A 20472-nucleotide genomic window follows, 5' to 3' on the forward strand; every position below is an offset into this window, starting at 1 on the left:
ATTTTCTTTGCTGATTATTTTGAACATAAAAAATAATAAATCGTTGCAAAAAAAAAAATTTCGTGAAAGTGAACTATTTCCTTTAAGATTACAGACCACGATACTGCGCGGTGCCAGCGCAGCGGGCCGTGGCGACTCACAGACCGCTGTGGCACAGTACGGGCCGTAGAGACTCACAGGCTGCTGTGGCGCAGTACGGGCCGTACCATCTCACAGACTGCTGAGTGCTGTGGCGCAGTACGGGCCGTAGCGACTCACAGGCTGCTGTGGCACAGTACGGGCCGGAGGGACTCACAGGCTGCTGTGGCACTTGTGCACGAAGACCTGCAGGCCGTTGTCGAGGAAGGTGTTGACGAACATGGTGAGCCGGTTGCCGGAGGGCTTGTCGGCGCAGCCCGGGTCGGCCGCCACGCAGGAGCGGAACCGCAGGTACCGGCTGCAGGGGGCGGAACGAGGGGGGGGGGTCAGGACCGTGCTTCTGCCCTGACCGTTTACCTTATAACCATATACGCCTGCTCCTTATAAAGGTTTGGGAAAGTTAAGCATACAGGCGTTCGGCCACGTTATTTGACAGACGGGCAGATGGGAGCGCCCCTATATAAGGTGCTAACTGTAACTGGTAACCGGGTCCAGACGCGCAGACCGCCGCTCCGGCTGGCGTCATCCGGTTCCCTCACCAGCAAACGTCCGAGTCGGGTGCTGCGTTGATGACAGCGTCCGCCATCTTTGTATAGTCCTCGCCGCAGCGGCTCTTGTCCATCGTCATCTTCTGGATGCACGGTGCGTGCTCCAGATACTCTGCGGAAGTTGACAGGTGCAAATAATACATCTATTCAAAGATACGAGGTAACAGTTACTTACTTTCAACTCTGGGGTGCGACGGCATAATGCGTCAGTGAGTAGGAAGCGATGATAATTTAGACGCGGTATAAACACATAAACCTTCCGCACCGATAGGGCATGTCGCTTGACGATCGCACCTCGGAAAATGGTTACTTATCCATTAACAATTGACGTAAGTCGTTAGCGCGTTTTACGAATCAGACTGTGTCAGACTCTGCGACCTGCGTCCGCTGGGGGCTGACCTTTGCTGTAGTCGGGGTCGCTGCACATCTTGTGGACGCTCTTGACGGCCGTCTGGACGGCGCCGTTGAAGGCCAGCTTCTGCTGCCGCGAGTAGCCGGACATGACGAACTTGTTGATGCAGTCCACGAACAGGCGCCAGTTGCTGCGACACGAGCGGGCCGGGTAAGAAGAGAGGGTAAGAACAGGACACGACACGAGCCGACGAAGGTACCTATACACAGGGAGAGATAAAAAAAAAACAGTCGTGGGCGGAGCATAGTGTCCTGATGTATGAAAGCCTCTATCCGGGATGGAAAAATATTACGAGTCAATGACAAGTGTCACAAATATTTGAGTGACAATCAGGTCTTGAAACGGCTATTTCCCAAATATGGTTGAAATTCTTCCACGCATTCACAAACAATCGCGAAAAATTAGGGTCTCAAGGGGTATGGCGCCAACAGTAAGTTATCTTATCTGCCCGGTGAACATATGCAGCCATCAGTATCTTTCTGGTCCGTGGATAATATACCTATATAGATAATGGATAACAGTGAGCTGTGCACCCAATTAGCGTCCCTTTGTGTGTCTGTGGAGCACCCAGAGGCTGTCGGTGGCCGCGCCGTCCGCGCTGTCGGCTGTCGGTGGCCGCGCCGTCCGCGCCGCCCTCCCCCACTCACCGACAGACGGTGGCCAGCTCCTCGTGGGTGGCCGGCACCACCATCCGGGTCTCCGTCACCAGTGGCTGCGCCAGCTGCTGGCAGTGCTCCAGGTGAGCGGCTCCGCCGGACGCCGCCGCCGCCGTCACAGGCCCGCCTGCCGGTCACAGCGGGTCACAGCACCGGTCAAACCGGGGCGCACCAGGGCACACCGGTGGCAACAGGATCACAGGCGTCAGTCACACCGGATCACACCGGATCACACCGGGTCACACCGGGTCACACGGGTCACACTGGTCACACCGGGTCACACGGGTCACATCACCAGTCACACTGGTCACAACACATGTCACACAGGTCACACTGGTCACACCGGGTCACAACACCGGTCATACGGGCCACAACGGCTCGCAACAGGGTCACAACAGGGTCACTCGAGGTCAGCAAACGTCACGGGGGCGTTTGCTGGTCGGGCGCGACCCAAGCAACACACAACCTACGTCCGGTCATACGAGGTCATACGAAGCTGCAAGGTCATACGGGTTCATGAAGGTCTTATCAGCCTAAGCTCATATGGACGCTGGACAATGGATGCGCGGGACCATGCGGCGTGAAATAGCCTACTGAGAAGCATCCACAAGACATAGTGGATGGTTCTGCGGCGATTCACATGAGCTCGCCATGGGTCATGTGAGGTCACAAGGGCTCGTGGAAGGCTGCTTGTGATGATGGACGGCCTGAGCCGCATGGAATAGCTCGCGGAGCTTCACCGTAATATCCGTTTGTCCGTTGCTGGCATTTGGTGCCCGGTCTCACTTTATCTACGCAGTAGGCAATTGCGTGTTGTTTATATGTTTCAGTATGTGCAGTACTGTATACCATATCTTTCCCCGCGTTCGATGTCTCTCGGACGACGAAGATTCTACGTCGTCCGGCCAATCACGTTTCGTAACTGCAGCCGAGCCCCCGCTAACCTTGAACGGGACGTAGAATCTTCGTCGTCCGAGAGACATCGAACGCGGGGTTAATCTGCTGTAGACCACGTCCCCATCAATATTTTTTCCCACCGGTCGTTCTCTCCCTGCGTCACAGCGCGTCACAGGGACTCCTATGAGTCCGATATATACGTCCCGTATGAGGGGAATGTGTGTCCTGCTGCCCCGTCCCTACTGCCCGGGGTGCTGTCCCACCCCACGCCGTCCCGTAGGGTCGCTGGGGGGAAGGGGGAGGGGCGCTGGGGGGGGGGGGAGGGGCGCTGGTAGGTGCGCTGGGAGTGTCCCGTTAGCGGGTCGGCGCGCCGCGGCCGCGGTGGCACAGGGGCGAACATGGCGCACCGCAGCGCAGAGCGGCGTGCTGCGGCGCACAGCCGCGCGCCACCCCCTAATTCGGCGACCGCTTCCGGTGTCAGCGGCCGCGCCCGCAGCCACCCCGGCCCCGCCCCGAATCAGTGGCACCGGCCCGCCCCGAATCAGTGGCACCGGCCCGCCTCGATTCAGTGGGGTCGGCCGGGCCCGCCCCGCGCGCCCGGCCCGGCCCGGTCCGGCATACGTAATAGGTATGAGTATTTTGGCTACTCACTTTCCGTCAAGCTGGATTTTGGTGACCTTGCGGAATGCTTCACACCGCAGTTGCTTTGTGAAGCTATAGCTGCTAAAAAGTGAAGTATGTGCATAGTCTTTGCCTATCGCCTATACATACATGCATGCCATTTCAGTTCCAGCCGTAAGCGGCTCTAACACTTCAACCTACTCACCGTTTGGCTCTGTAATAGTATGTGTTCGGTCGTTCCGTCCCTTCCCGTCCCCGTCCCGTCCCGTCCTACTCCGTCCCGTCTCGTCCCACCCCGTCCCGTCCCCGTCCCGTCCCACCCCGCCGGTCCCGTCCCGTCCCGTCCCGTCCCTGTCCCCGGATCCCGTCCCACCGGATGGTATGAGCGAAGGGAGGTGGGTGACCATGCAGCTCGACAGAGCGTGGTCAGAAGCCGGATCCACCCCTCAGTGGAGGTCACAGGTCAGCCCTACACAATACAGGATGATGCCAAAAATGACCGCTAGGCCACAGGGTGTCGAGGTAGCCAGTTGCTTCCGGGGTTCGTGTATTAGTGTGCTGTGCTATTGTGCTAAGGCGTCTGTTGACGCAAACGCTGAAGGATCAGCCACATATGACATATTAGTGAGCTGTATACCTACATTTGATGATTATTATTCAGCAATTCACTTATCAACAAGGAATTACCAAAGCGGCATTGGCATTGCCGGAACCGTGAAAAATGATTGGTTTTTGATGTAGAACAATGCGGAACGGACATAGTGAAGTGGCTCAGAAGAGAAGTTCAAATTGGTAATCATTTCCCAGGTAAGTACCTGTATATCGAATAGTGTAATATTGATCTTATTCCAATGTCGCTTAGACGCATACACAATGTATGTATGTACATTGCTGCGGTCGAACATCCTTAAACACCAACCTGTCCAAACAAACAAAAGACGGCTTCGAATATGGGCATATGCGTTAACCCTCGCATGTGTGCGGCGTTTGCCAGCTTCTAATGTGTAGGGGGGGGGTCGGTTGGACCCCCCCCCTTGCCGTTTGGCCCCTGATCGAGCTAGAGCTTCGCGGAAAAAACGAGTGTGTTGCCCGTCACGAGAGGAAGCCGATGATACCCAATTTTAAGGTCCTAGGTCATTGGTTGACCTTCCAGGTCAGGTCAATGACCCAAAGTCGGGAAAATCGGGACCTGTTAGAAAATCGTAAAGTGTGGCTGCTAAGGGGGTTTTCGGGGTGCTGATCACGAATATCGTGTTAGTTTTGATCGCAGATGATGTCTTTAAGCATTTAGACCAGGTCGGGTCAGGTCAGGTCAGGTCAACCAGTAGGCGTCGTGACGGGTATTCGTAGTACGTGTCAACCGCCTCTGACAGCTTCGTAACATGTTACGAAGGCACCAAAACTACTTCGTTAATGTTCAAATGGTTGCTAAATTCGAATTCAGCTCCAAAAACTAGCCTACAAACATGTACAGCTCGAAAAAGTGAACCGAGGTCACCCGAGGTCACCAAAGGTCAATGACCTGACCTGACCTTCAGGTGACCTTGACACCCACCCTAATGCATGGAAGCAACATCAAATCACATGTTTGAACGTTTGAAACCACGAAAAGCTTGCAAACGCGCGGCTAATGCGAGCCGACATACGCAGAATCGCGATTCCGGCCAAACATGGTCTCGGAAAAGAGGTCACAGGTCAAAGGTCATTTGGGTCAGGGTCATGAAATTTTCAGGGTAGGTGTAAAATTGATCAATGTGAGGGTACTGAAAGTTTCGTTGCGATCGGCCGCTTTTTACGCGAGTTATTCGCGAAAAACCATGGGGGGGTCCATCCGACCCCCCTACACATGCGAGGGTTCTATGTTTCCGTTTGCTTTGGACTGTATTTCAGTGTTTACTAACTACATCCACTGACAACCAGACATGTGCATGGATCCGAGTGATGGATCTATGATCTCAGTGGATCTCGAGGCACATTGCAGGTTCTGATCTATGATCCCACCGCATCCGGCGTGGAAAATTTATCCTGGACCTATGATCTCACAGGATCTGACGATAAAACAAGAACATGGATCTATGATCTGAGTGGATCCCACCATGCACAACATTTGAAACCAGGTTTCCAAGTGTTTCAATGTCAATAAGTGCCATAAAATCCGTGTTATCACATAAAATCACTAAATAAGAACGTTTTTGAGTTGCAGCGAGTTATATTTGGGATTTCTGTGTTGACCAAAAATAAATTAGGATCTATGATCCCACTGGATCTCAAGCAAAATACTAGACTCGGATCTATGATCCCTGCGGACCTCTCGATAAATTAAAGAGCTGGATCTATGATCCCGACGGATCCGAGATCAGGATCCGTGGGATCAGATCCCAGATCCATTTTGTCGGATCCATGCACATGTCTGCTGACAACTACTAAGCGTAGGGGAAATTGCGTCATCCGTTCATATATCTAACGACCTATTGTATTAAAGGGACTATCCCACCTTCTAAAATGTTGTTAAAACCAGTTAAATTGTGCCCGAATTTATAGATTGGATGACCAGGAACACGGTTCTGGCATCTATTTTTCATTAAATATCTTAGGCTTCCCATATTCCAAACACAAACTTTCAAATATGTGACGTCACAGCCCAAAATTACCTCCCTCCCCAGGCCACATTACTGTCATAAAGCTGATTCTTTTTACTCTGTAGGCACCACAACAAAGTTCAGACCAAGTTTTAAGCGATTTTTCAACGAACAAACCCATTTAAATCAGAATGACTAAACGAGGTGACGTCACACTAACGGTCGCTCCATGTTGAAGATAGGGCCTTGTACACTCCCCTACTAAGTGATGTTCGCCCCCCGACGGCCCAGCGTTTGACTGGAGCGGTAGACTGCGCCGTCTCACACCCAGGCTCAGCGGCACAGCACATCCCTCTGGCCTCAACGGTAGACTGTGCCGCCTCACACCCACGCTCAGCGGCACAGTATATCTCTCTGGCCTCACACTCGCTACAGACGCGTTTGACCGGGTCAGGGACGCGCCGCGCTGGTTGCCTTATCGCTCACAGTCACATATCTGTGGCTAGGGGGCCTGCTGCGAATCGCTGGTCTTTCTGTGTCGACTCGAATGATGCTTGTAAGTGGTCACGATCGCATTTAGCTCAGTAAGATTAGTTATAGCAATTTATATCGTTTATTTTCTCCGGGTGGGGTGGGGGGGGGGTGTTTGCCCACACTTGCCAATGTTTGTGTGTCTGTAACGGAAACTGCGGCGCACAGCGACGCAAAACTTGGCACAAGTTATGAATTTCGTATCGTGTCTGGAATTGTTGACACCTGGTCACATCATAAAGTCAGGTCAAAATGTTCCTCTTTTTAGCGATGGCACCCGGATACAGGTGAATAATGGCACACCGAATCACAAAATTCCACTCTTGACCCATTTTATGCCCCTGAAGTCATCTCACATCATGATACGTCTCCGTAACCCTCGCCGGCACGGGGGGAACTGAATGCACCCGCCACCCCCCCCCCCCCACCCAAGGCTTCAAGCGAATAACTCGCGTAAAAAGCAGCCGATTGCGACAAAGCTTTCAGTACCCTCGCATTGATCAATTTCACATCTACCCTGAAAATTTCATGACCCTGACCAAAATGACCGTTGACATGTGACTACTTTCCGAGGCCATGTTTGGCCGGAAGCGCGATTCGGCGTATGTCGGCTCGCATTAGCCGCGCGTTTGCAAGCTTTTCGTGGTTTCAAACGTTCATACATGTGATTTGGTGCTGCTCCCATGCAATAGGGTGGATGGCAATGTCACCTGAAGGTCAGGCCAGGTCAGGTCATTGATCTTTGGTGACCTCGGTTCACTTTTTCGAGTTTTACATGTTTCTATGCTGGTTTTTGGAGATGAATTCGAATTTAGAAAGCATTTGAACATTTACTAAGTAGTTTTGGTGCCTTCGTAACATGTTACGAAGTTGTCAGAGGCGGTTGACAGGTACTACGAATATCCGTCACGACCCCTACTGGTTGACCTGACCTGACCTGACCTGACCTGGTCTAAATGCTTACAGACATCATCTGTGATCAAAAGTATAACACGATATTCGTGATCAGCATCCCCCCCCAAAAAAAACCATAGCAGCGACACTCAACCAATGACCTAGAGCCTTAAAATTGGGCATCATCGGCTTTCTCTCGTCACGGGCAACACGCTCGTTTTTTAAGCGACGCTCTAGCTCGATCAGGGGCCAAACGGCAAGGGGGGTCCAACCGACCCCCCCCCTACACTTTAGAAGCTGGCAAACGCCGGACACATGCGAGGGTTAAAATGGGATATAATCGGTTTCCTCTCGTGAGGGGCAACACGTTTGTTTTTTCCATAAAGCTCTAGCTTGATCAGGGGCGAAACGCGAGTGGGGTTGTACCCCCCCCTCCCCTTGTGCCGTCGAAGGACGCAAAATGGCCTGTGCCGGCGATGGTTAACAGTTTTTGACAATGTCTTTAGATAACACATGATAGAACGCTGAAAAACACCGATGCGTTCAGCTCAATGATAGGAATCGAATGATAGGCACAACATGACCTTTTCTATGAGCTTGACCTGAGATCATTTTTGTAAATTAAATTTCAATGTATGGTTCATTTGACGCGTCTTCACGAAAGAAACGCGATCCCGGTTAAATCAACGTAATAAAAGCATGACGCCATAGGTTATTACAGAAAAACTATCCGCAAAACGTCAAATTTTGAAAGTTTTTGCCCTCTGGAGTATAAACCATTTACTCTAGGTCCAATCTGAGAAAATACACACAAAAAAACTCAAAGAGCTATTCAATGCGCTCTTCTACGGCGCTGTGCTCTAACAGCTCCAGACTTGACTTATGCGCCGCTTGTGAGAAGTTGTCAAAATGGGGAACCAGAATTCGTGATAATTTTAATGCTGGTGACCTGCAGTGACCTTAGCGATAATCTGATGGAATAATAACCCATGAAAAATCCAACAGTGGGCTATAGATTGCTTTTTACTGCGTCTTTTTCTTTTTTGCTTTCTTACCTTCCGAGATAACCATGCGTGGTCAAATACTTGTGTTGCCCCCTCCCTCACCCCCCACCATGGTAACGTTGGCTGAGAGGCCCACCTGTCAATTGCTCGGGATTCACCGACCACCGGCGCCACGCAACCACTCGACCGTTTTCTCCGAAGCGCCAGTGAACAACCTCGCGACCCACGTTCTCCCCTGCCTCGCAGACAAGCTGTGGCTGAGCCCTCACCTCGAACTGGTCACATGACTGACCTCGCCCGAGGCTCGCCAAGTGACCAAAGCGCAGACTGGGCGCCGCGGTGCCATGGGGTCGCCACCTATCAGAACAACAGTTTCACTGCGATAACACTCGAAAACCACCACGGTCCGTGACGCTGTGGTTAGAAGGTGGGCTTGTAATTGAGAGGCGGTGCGTTCGGATCCTGCGGACGTCGTAACTTTTCTGCAGAAAGGAGATCCGTGCCATTGAACTCATAGCTGGCTGTATGAACTCATAGTTTCCTGTATGTCGTTGCATGACTTACCTGTTAACGCGTAGCATTACTTGAAATTATCTACTAGTGTGTATAGAAAGGAAGCATATTGCAGCGACTTCATTAGATAAAGCCCAGTTACTTATGTCTGCAGAGAGATGTCATCAAGGATGCTGAGTGTGTCAAGGCATGCCGCCAACACCTCCGCACGTTCCACCATTTACACAGGCTTTGGCCTGCAATTGCAAACTGTAATTGATACCTACGCTGTCATCCCACAGCCGTTAGTTATAGGTCGTGGGCCCCGGACCTGGCTCCGCCTTGTGTTTACAGTGTCAAGTCATTTACCACCGGTCGGCCGGTCACGTGACTGACCTAGCCCGAGGCTTGGCCGGGTGACAGAAATGCGGGCCGCGTGCTGACTGGTCGTTTCGCTGAGTTCGATGCACCTCCACGGGCGTAAAACGCTGGGCTGCGCGGGCCTACGAGGGTGCCGCAGCGGCAGAGATCGTACCGATAGTGGGATGGGAACGTCCCGATAGGACAGCCCGTCCTGCCGCTCAAACGGTCACCCCGGAAATGATGTAATCGAATGAGGAGTTTCCGTCACCTGCACCGGTCGTGTGGTGGGGTGACCGCCGTCTGGAAAGGGAAACATGAGGAGCATGATGACTTCGTCCCGAGGAGGACAAGAATTAATTTAATGCCGCGCTAGGAAAAACAAGTTCCCAACAAAGCAATCACCCCAGCGTGGCCCGAACACACAACCCTCCAATCTATAGTCCAGCACCCTGCTGCTACGCCACGGAATACGCACAGACCAAGGCACAGACTCCCAATTTGAAAGTAGATAAGTTTGTCGGAAGCCGCGGAGGTGTATCAATTGTGGGCGAAACGATCAGTCGGCACGCGGCCCGCACTCTGGTCAGACAGCCGGGGCTCGGGCTAGGTCAGTCACGTGACCGACCGACTGGTGGTGAAGGACTCCACACTGTAAACACAGGCGGAGCCAGATCCGGGAGCCAAGGATGTAACTAACGGCCGTGGGGTCAGGGGTGCCAGATTATGTGTGACAGGTAGGGCCTTGGCCTACAGTTTACAAATGCAGGCTTAAGTGAAAATGGTCCTTGTTATTGCATTGGTGCAACGAGCAGAGATGTTGGCGGCACCTTTGACACCATTTACGTAACATTTAGGAAATGACATGTCTATGCAGTTGTAAATATCTGGGATCTAAGTAGGTATGCAAGTCGCTGCAATAGGTATGATTTTCTATTCTTGATAATTAAAATAAATGCAACGCATAAACACTAAACAGCACGCAACGATAAACACGAAGCTATTAACCAACCAGCTGTCAAGTTACAATAGCACAGATCTCCTTTCTGTAGAAAAGCAAAGACTCCCCGCGATCCGAACACACGACAATTCAAAGGCCAGCCCGACGCCATACCACAGCGCCACGGATCCGCGGGCTGACCCGGCCCGGCCGGCTGCAGTGTCGATAGGTCGCGACCCTATGGCACCGCACCGCCCAGCCTGCGCTTGGGTCACTTGACCAAGCCTCGGGCGAGGTAAGTCATGTGACCGGTTCGAAGTGAGGGAACCCACACAGAATCCAGTAGTGAGTGAGATACGGAGCCCCGGGGCATAACCACGTGCCTGTAGTTAGGGACTTGAACCACCACCAGGGTCCCGAGGGCCGAAGTTTATACGCGGACAATATAACTAAAGTTTTTTATAGTCTATATTACCTATAAAGTTTATATAGTTATCCTACAAAGCTGCACTTATTTGTGGGCGAGTGGCTGCTGGCGGTGGTGGGTCTCGTGATGATTTATGATTGATGCGTTTTATAAGCAATTAAATAAATAATCAGGATACAAGAGACGGGCCAACACAGAAGTGAGAGCAGACTTTGGGTTTGTTGCTTTTCTCACTCTTTTTTTTTAGCGGGATAGCCGGGTTGTTTTCCATTGCCGCGCAGTTCCTTTCAAGCGCTGACGGATTTGTTCAGCCGCAGCTTGGCTACGGGCAGGGGAGAACGAAGGTCGCGAGGTCGTTCACTGGCGCTTCGGAGAAAACAGCTGAGTGCAGTGGTTGCGTGGCGCCGGTGGTCAGCGAATCCCAGCATCTGACAGAACCAAGGAGCTGTTCGTGACCGTTTCTCTCACTCTCTCTCTAGACCAATGTCAACGGCCAGATATTTCGACCATTGTGTCAAGGCCACAGGTAGGGTTCGCTAACGAACCACCACGGAGGGTTTTTGAGAATATAGAGATAATATTCTGATAATATTGATGTGAAATATTGCCATGAATGGGCTGCAAAGTGCCGACATGGACCACAGCCCAATCTAGCCGTCAAGGTATTCCATATTCTTCATAAATAGTTACAATAAACACAGTTATAGCACAGTTATAATGAGCCTTGTATTAGGCATACTATAAGAAAGGGAAGGAAAATTAGGAAGGATATTTCGAATAAGTATGAGAGTGGTTCAGATGTTCAGAGATTCTGAGGGCAAGGCAGAAGGATGCCGTGTTTTGAAGCTGCACCGGCAGTTTGTAGCCTATCCGGATGAGATGAACGGCATGGCATCGCTCTGGCACGGTTCGTCGGAAAGTCAAATCATTCACAAAAGAAACGACATATACCATTCGATAGCTGACGGTGGGACGATGCCATAAATGTGTTTTATCGAAATCGTTTGATGGCCTTTTTCAAAAATTGTGTTTTTGTAAAAACGTAATAATTCTTTATTCAACCAGCTGTCCAGGACATTCTTAAAAACATATGCATGTTTGTTTCGTTTTCCAGTGAAAGCTGAATGCCAAAGAAACAATATGTAGCAATAAAATATCCTCAATATTAATATGCGCTTCTCACAGCCGGCAACAGGGCGCAATCACACAACTGAACGTCACGATGGATCAAAGTCATCCACACAGACGGCGTGAAATGACCCTTATCGACTCGCCGACCCACCGCTACACAATGATGCAAATGGGGTTCACGACTCACGAGTGGCCATAAATGCGCGAAAAGGCCCAAATTTCAAGTTCACCTTATCGAATAAATCGCAAAATGGCCAGTCGGGCAAATGTTTGGAGTGTCTGAAAAACTGATTTCATGTTTTTGTCAAAACCGACCTCGTGTATGATTGTCAGAAGTCGTGAAATTTTCTATGTCGTAAAATGACTGTCAGATACTCGCAACTTCAAACGCCGCTAGCGTGCGTTCATTTCATACAAATGGCAAAAAAAAATATATATATGGCAATGATCCACAAAGTCTTCTGCTTTTAATGCAGGGTCACAAAAAGCCGTATTTCTTTGGTTTGGCGTTTATCTAACTATTTGTCATCATATTGCAATCGCAGTTTTTTTTTATAAATATTGCTTTCGTTTCACCTACAGCAGTTCACACAGTGTGAGCCCGTTAGTGCACCATACCATAGCATTCCCTAATCATTTCTAAGCCGTACTGTGAAAGAATGAAGGCGCTAGCACAGGGCTGACCGGCGCTACTAAAGTTTTCGTCCGTTGCGGTCGGGTGCCGCGGCGCGGTGGTCGGCCGGGCGGCCGCGCCGCGCGGGCGGGCGGCCACAGCGGGGTTTCGTCGGTGCATCCTCCTCTGCTGTTCCTAAACGAAGTGTCCTAGGGCCTCGCGACAAAATCCAACGGATTGCTCTTGACAAGATCTCGCGAGTGTGGCATATTCCTTTTGAGTTAAGGTCAATATTTGACCCACTTATAGGGGTCAAAGTTAAACGTCTGTCGAAATTGCAATCCCGGTGAAAGCAATCCGCCCCGACTGCGACACCCGACCGCAACGGACAAAAACTTCAATAGCGTCGGTCTGCCCTGTGCTAGCGCCTTAATTCTTTCACGGTGTGACTTAGAATGGTTAGGGAATGCTATGGTATGGTGCACTAACGGGCACACACTGTGTAGACTGCTGTAGGTGAAACGAAAGCAAATATTTTTAGTAAAAAACCTGCGATTGCAACATGATGACAAATGATTCGATGACCGCCAAACCAAAACAGATGCGGCTTTTGTGACCCCGCGTGAGAAGCAGCAGGCCTTAGGAATCATTGTAATGCATAATTGTTTGCAGTTTGTATTAAATGAACGCACGCTAGCGGCGTTTGAACTTGAAAGTATCTGACAGTCATTTTACGACATAGAAATGTCACGACTTCTGACAATCATACACGAGGCCGGTTTTGACAAAAACATGAAAACTATGTGATTCAGATGCGATATTTACTTGGTTAGCCATATAGTGATTTACTCGGTTTGGTAAACTTGACTTTTTTGGTATTTATAGCCACTCGTCAACCCCATTTGCATCACTGTGCGCTAGGTCCGCCTGACCGGCCACGGAATACGTTCGAGTCTCGTCCTACTAAACAAGTGTCATATTTGTTTGTTAAACGATCCATATCACTATCAAAGTTTTTCAGGATACCGGTGAAGAAAGTTCATTCTTCTGCTAGATTGACTTACAACATGCTTTAACTTACATTTTCTTATACAGCTTTGCTCCGTCCCGCTGCGCTCAATGCCCGCGCGGGGAAAGTTAGCGGGGTTTCACTGTCAGAGGTTGTACCAGTGACAACTGTTTGGCCCTGTGACCGGTCGAAGGTTACCCCGCCCCGCCGGGCGCTACCCCCACTTCTGACCAGTTGAAGCCGATACAGCCTGACAGCTCAGCGCGGCCAACTCTTCTTGTATGGGCATAGCTGAGTTGAGCAAAGTAGACAAAAACAAATGCAAATTCATACATGATGTGAAAATGACAGAGCAATGAAGCTTCCTCTCAGGTATCCTGAACAGCTTAAGTACCGACTTGAATTGTTAAACTAGCAAAAATGACGTCTGTTTAGTAGGGCGACAGCCGAACGTCTCTTCTGTGGCCCGTCAGACAGCTGAGAGCGCCGGGTCTGCGCGTCGATAAGGGTCATTTGACGCCTTTGTGTGGCTTACTTTGATCGTCGTGACACTGAGTTGTGTGATTGCGCCTTGTTGCCGGCTGTGAGAGACACATCTTAATATTTCAAATACTTTTTCGCTACATATTGTTCTTTTGGCATTCAGCTTTCACTGGTAATCGAAAAAAACATGACTATGATTTAAAGATTGTCCTGGACAGCTCGTTGAATAAAATAAAAAATTTTACGATTTTACAAAAACGCAATTTCTTAAAAAGGCCATCGAACGATTTCTATATAAAAATACTGTTTTGGAATCAGCTCACCGTCAGCTTTCGAACGGTATATTTCGTTTCTTTGGTGGATGAAATGACTTTCCGACGAGCCGTGCTGGTTCAACCGCTAACGCATTCCACCACCTATAAAAATAAAACCAGCATAACGCCTTTTGGGGCGACTAACGGAGCGAGCGAGAGGGTGGGCCTTGCACGTGCGAAATCGCGAAGGGTATCTCCAACTGACTTGTGCACAGCACCCTACTAACCGGTCTCTAGCGATGTGCCAAATTTGAGCACAATCGGCCCAGCCGTTCTCGAGATCTGGAAGCGGCACCCTGCACGTGCGGACATGCAAAATGGGCCCCAACTGACTTTTGCACGGCACCCTGCTAACCGGTCCCTAACCGCGTACCAAATTTGAGCGCAATCGGTCCAGCCGTTCTCGAGATCTGGAATCGACCCCTGCACGTGCGCACGTGCAGCAGCACCCCAACTGTGGCACATGCAAAGGCATTGCCTTGGGGTGCCTACCTACATGCCAAGTTTCAGCGCAATCGGCCCAGTAGTTACCGAGATATTGCAATTGTTACAAAACTGACACCTCTTCGTTTTGCACGTGCCACGTGCATAAGGGGTCACCCACATGCATCGGAAATAGTCCAATACTTGGTAGAAGGAATGAAACTACCCTACAAAAATTACCGCATGTAAATCGGTCAAGTGGTGCTGAGTATATAAGCATCGCAAAAAGCGTGACCACGGCCGGCCGGCCGCTCATACTCAGAAATGTCCGTTATTCTACGTAAGACTTCGCTCGCTCCGTAATGATGGTAAGGCGGCCAGCGCAGCGCGGCGCGTCCCTGACCCAGCCCAACGTCTGTGCCGAGCGTGAGGCCAGAGGGTATACTGTACCGCTGAACCTGGGTGTGAGCGGCGCAGTCTACCGCTCCAGTCAAACGCTGGGCCGTCGGGGGGCGAACATCACTTAGTAGGTGAGTGTACAGTCACCAGCACTTGCTACTAATCACCTCGTTTTTGTTCAGCAGTTTGAAGACCGATCAATTCTCAGTCGAGCAAGATGCGTCAAACGATCGGTTTGGTCCTCTGATTTTCGAATATCTAACTTGTTTTTGTATATTCGAAGCATTTTGGGATGAGGAGCCAAAAAACCTCTTTTCTGCCCTAAAGTGTGCCCCAAGAAGTCGTAGAACCTAGCCCCGCCTCTGATCCACAGACCACTAGTGCCATCTCTTGTCAGCCGAACAAACCGCAGAAGTAAATAATGTCACGTGACTTTTGCACACGCTACAATTACTACGCAGCTGTAGTGGGGGAAGCGGGGGGGAGGGCGTGGAGAGGGACGCGATCGGTCGGCTGGGGTCAGGTCGCCGAGGTCAGAGGTCATCCGCTGGAGGGTATTTGGGCGGTTGAGCCGGTGGGCTTCGGCCTGCGGAGTGGGGGCGCCTGGACCTGTCTGGAAACAAGTTCTACAACGCTGTGGCAGTCGAGAATATTGTGAGGAAAGGAGAGAGAGGGAGAGAGAGGGAGAGAGAAAGAGGGAGAGAGAGGGAGGGAGAGGAGGGAGAGAGAGAGGGGGAGAGAGAGGGAGAGGAAGATAGAGGAGAGAGAGGGAGAGAGTAGAGAGAGAGAGGGAGAGAGATAGAGATAGAGAGGGAGAGAGGGAGAGAGGGAGAGAGGGAGAAATAGAGAGAGAGAGAGAGAGAGAGAGGGAGAGAGATAGAGAGAGAGAGAGGGGGAAGAGAGGAGAGAGAGGGAGAGATAGAGAGAGAGGGAGAGAGAGAGAGAGGGAGAGAGAGAGAGGGACAGAGGGAGAGATAGAGAGGGAGGGAGAGAGAGGAGAGAGGAGGGAGGGAGAGAGAGAGAGGAGAGAGAGAGAGAGAGGAGAGAGAGAGAGAGAGAGGAGCGAGAGAGAGAGAGAGAGAGAAGAGAGAGAGAGAGGAAGAGATAGAGAGCGAGAGGTAGACAGATAGAGAGAGAGGAGAGAGACCTATTTTACATCCTAGGTCATCTAATGTCAGGAAAGATCATGAGCGATTGTTTATACTGCAATTTTAAATGCATACGCTAGATTCGTGTTCAAAGCATATTCTAAGCTCTAGATCCAATGTATAAAAAGGCATATGAAAAGACATCTAATGTGCTCATATCATTACAGATCAGCTGATGAGCAGCATGGTTCTTTCACGAAAAGTGCGCCTCGGATGTGAAAAAATAAGACGTGAAATTGTAATAACACACTTAACCAAAATTTATTGAAGGATTCGAATTGAGATGGGTGCAAAATGATCTTTTTTTATAAATTTAGTCCGAACCTTTTGATGGGAAGGATTCACAAGGACAGAGCCACGCTAAGCGAACCTTTTTGCGATGACCCTGCCCTCTACCCTCCGATCGCGCAATTCCGTTTCTATGGCAGAATTTAGAGTCCAAAGTTTAACGTGCGCACAAAGCCGCGCACGGCCGGTCCCCTCGCTGACTTCGCCTGGCTACGGCCTGCCACCAACCGCAACCATACCTGTCAGGAGGCCCATAAATGTCGAGCGCCCGTCGCGCTTCGAACCCGGACTGTCATAACCGGGAACGCGTGCTCTCACCACGCGGAGTCCAACGCTCTAACCAACTGAGCTACGGGACCGGCTTTAGGTTAGATCTGACCCAAGATCTAACCTAAAAACGACCCAAAGCCTTCCTTCATTGTCCGAAAACCGCCGACAGCTGATAGCTCAATGACACTAGAGCCGTGCATAAGGAGGCGTGAAAACACTCTCCTCATCTCGATCTATTACAAGAGGACCATGTCATGGCTTGAGAAAGGTGTTCTCAAAATAAATGACACAGTATGAGTGAATAAATAATCCGCGCCTCCTTGGGCTATTGGCGGACTCTACCACCTGATGGGGTGGTGCAGCCGTTTCGCCCTCCACCTGAGATCTCGGAAAGTTACCGATCGATTTTGAAAATTCAAAGAGCGTTCGATAGCCCCACCAGGGAACTACCTTGTTACCAGGTTTCGTTGACCTAGGTGCAACCCATGACGTCACAAGTCAGGTCAAAGGTAGCGTTTTTCACCGATTTAGTCTAAGGAATGCGTTACAGTCAGTTAACACATCAAATAAAAGGCATGCTATCGAAAAACATCGATGGAGCGTTGGTTGCCTAATACATATGTTGCCTAAAGTGGTCACTGATGCCAGGTCAGGTCACAGAGGTCAGGTCACTAGGGGTCAAAATATGAACCCAACTATGCTAGGGTCGTGTGATGTGATACATGTCCCCCCCCCCCCAACGAGGCTCGAGGGCGAGGCTTTCAGTTGCTGCTCTCACAGAACTCTTGGTTATATTACAACGCAGTGGAATTGCAAGTGGCGATATAAGCTTCCTGCCAGCGCCGGACCAGAGTTCAAACATTCAGGCTGAATTTTAACATTAAACTTTACAATTTTCAAACCGTTGAGCTTTTTAGAAGCTGCATGAACTGTTCAGCTCCTTTTTTGGTCCATCACAGCGGGCTTGTATGTCATTTGTCAACCAAAATCGAATTAATTTTTTATTGGGTCTGGTTACCTCGCCTACTTCTTGACTGAATCGTTTATTAGCTTTTGATTGGGCACTGCCCACGTTGTCTGTCTATGACACGAGTAGAGGCTGCTGACATCGTTTGTCGCGATTAGATAATAATACCAAATACCAATCCAAGTCCCAGTGGCTGCTCGATCGCAATTTTCCTGGGCCCTGGCCCACCTCTCCAGCCAGGCTAGACTGCTCGGCACAGCCGTCGCCTCAGTGCCTCGGGCGGTGACCCGTTCAAAGGGGCTCACAATTCGTATGGTGCCGTGGCTCTCAAACCAACACAGAGCAGTGAGACGCACAGGCTCACTTTCCATATAAGGCGAACGGCTGATTCTGGCGGCGGGGCTTCATTCATGCTAAGGCCCCAATCACAGCGCCGCATTTCAGTTAGTGTCGGGCGCAAAAGCTACTATGCTCCGCCCCTCCATCACGTGACCCTGCCCTCACGTGGCCTCAGTCACGTGGTATTTCCACTTCTTGGCGCATGGCGGCGCTAGTCTCGCAGGGGCGGAGGTAGCTTGCTCCCCGCCGTCCGGGGGTGATGGGTAGCAACTGCTGGTGACTGTACAAGGCCCATTTTCAAATGAAGGGAACGAATTTCTTCAACACCAAGAGGCCGCGGGGGTTGCAACCTAGATAGATAGTGGTTTCTGAACCTCGCCGCAAACTTGGCTATCTCAACTCAAACCCCATGTTAAAAGTGGGATAGTCCCTTTAACTCGACTGCAGGCCGCGCCAGTCCCGACCCGCCGCTGTTAGGGGCAGGCCGCGGCGGGCTACAATGACACGGCCGTGACGGCTGTCACAGTGACGTGCCGCCCCTCCAGGCCAGCTGGGACAGCTCACCACCGTCCCACCGCCGTCCCATCACTATCCCCCCGAGTCGCCCCACCACCGTCCCATCGCCGACCCGACCAGCTGGGACAGCTCACCGCCGTCCCATCACTGTCCCATCCGAGTCGTCCCACCACCGTCCCATCCACCGCCCCGACCAGCTGGGACAGCTCACCGCCGTCCCATCACCGTCCCATCACCGCCCCACCGCCGCCCCGACCAGTGTCGACTCGACTGCCCCAGTGTCGCCCTGGTGGGCCGATATGCGCCACGTGGGCTCACTGTAGGTCACCTGATTATCAGGACAGGTTAAATAGACGACGACGCCGGTAATCACTGCATGATGACTTCGCTGAAGGCGGCCCAAATTTTCAAATGAGCTTTCAATCGTGAATTTATGGCTTTCATTGAAATGCTGTACGCCAAATGCATGCCACATACACGTCAAAACAAATGTTATTTTGCAAAATGTAACGACAAGAGATGGCTCGATGGCTCGTTTGGTTTTTACAGTTAGAGTCCATAAAGTCTGGTTCAAACCGTCTGGGCTCACACGGCCAGAGTCCATACGGTTCGAGTCCAATACAGTCTGAATCCATGCAGTCTGTCTCCATACAGACTCGGTTCATACAGGCTTGCTGCATATAAACTCGACCCATACAATCTGGTCGATAGAGTCTGATCCATACAGTCCAGTCCATACATAGTCTCGGCCCATGCAGACCGTCCATTACTCCATACAGACTCGGTCCATGCATACAGACTGGGCTCGTACGATCTGCGTTTGATACGATCTGTGCGCAGCGTGCATACGGTCTGGGGACCATACGGTCTGGAGACCGTGCGGTCCGGAGACCGTGCGGCCCGCGAGGTCGGATGGTCTCCCCTCACGCCACGGCTCCGCCGCATGGTTTCCGCAGCGTGTCGTCTCACTAACGGAGCCGCATACAGAGCCAGTCACCCGGCCATCCGACGCGGTACCTATATGTAGTTTCCCGAACACCCGCTGGCACAGCCGCTAAAACCCATCTTACGGTATTTGGTCGCGGCCGAAGGGTGCCGGAAGTGGAACTGGCAACATACGCAATCTGGAGCGCGCAGCGAGACGAGACGCTATTCACCAGGCGCTGAACGTGTCACGGAAATCACCTAGTTATTCACTACCGGTCCACCCCTAAAATACGGGCGGAGAATGTATGTAAGAGCAGGCTGGGTACCTATTATTGACCGATCTTAAAACTTCATACATGGTCATTCAAGATACCAATAGCTATGTACATTGCACATACATATATTTGTGTAAAATATTTCAATTGACCTTTTTACAGTCCTGTTTAGGGTCCTGTAAGTGTAAGCTACATATAGGCATTCATTTCTCTCGCGAGATATGGTTTGATGTTAAAGTCGGTAGTTGCAGGGGCAAGAAATTTCCGTGAGATGAGTCGACTCCTGAACGATAATGAACACAAATTATCAGAACATCACTTTCGAAAGGGCTCCACGCCGCGCCCTTTAACGACAACAGAACAGGCATGTGACCCCATGGGCGACGTTGTTGGCAGGCACTCACCAATGACCAGGAGCAGCAGTGACGTCCACAGGGCGCCGACGGCTGTTCTAAGCGGCGCCATCTCCGAACTGTCCTCTCCCACCGGCGGACAGGCCGAGCGTCCAGTGTCCGCAGGATGTCCGCACCGTGTCCGCTGGGTGTCCGCTGGGCAGCGCGCCGCTCCAACCCCGCTCACCTCGGGTCGTCGTTCAGCGGAGCGCCGCGGGTGACTGTGCCGGCGTCACCGGCGGCGGCGGACGTCATCCGACCGGCCGCAGCCCGCGGCTACGCCCGGCTGACCCCGCCGCGCCCGGCGCGCCGCGTGCAACAAGGGCGCGCGCCGGCCGGCGGCGGCCACCAGCCGTGCCCCTCTGCGCCGGCCGGCCAGCGCCGGAAGGGGTAGGTCGTGTCCGGCAGCCCCGGCCAGCGCGGCGTCCGCGAATGGCTTTGTTTGGATGCACCGGTCTGTCGTCGTCCGCATACAGGGG

General features: G+C 51.4%; 1 protein-coding gene across 1 annotated transcript; it reads right to left on the reverse strand.

Annotated features, from left to right (window-relative positions):
* Positions 1-295: 295 nt before the first annotated feature.
* LOC122364778 lies at positions 296-20262 on the reverse strand (the record flags this gene model as incomplete). The annotated part of the gene is made up of 5 exons (XM_043335504.1): positions 20006-20262; positions 1746-1881; positions 1086-1228; positions 678-798; positions 296-436 (listed from the first exon to the last, which is right to left on the reverse strand). Coding segments are annotated over exons 1-5 (602 nt in total), but the record flags the coding sequence as incomplete, so codon positions are not given.
* Positions 20263-20472: the final 210 nt, after the last annotated feature.

Source organism: Amphibalanus amphitrite, unplaced genomic scaffold, assembly GCF_019059575.1.
Source record: "Amphibalanus amphitrite isolate SeventyFive unplaced genomic scaffold, NRLGWU_Aamphi_draft 000697F_arrow, whole genome shotgun sequence".
Classification (NCBI taxonomy): Eukaryota; Metazoa; Arthropoda; class Thecostraca; order Balanomorpha; family Balanidae; genus Amphibalanus; species Amphibalanus amphitrite.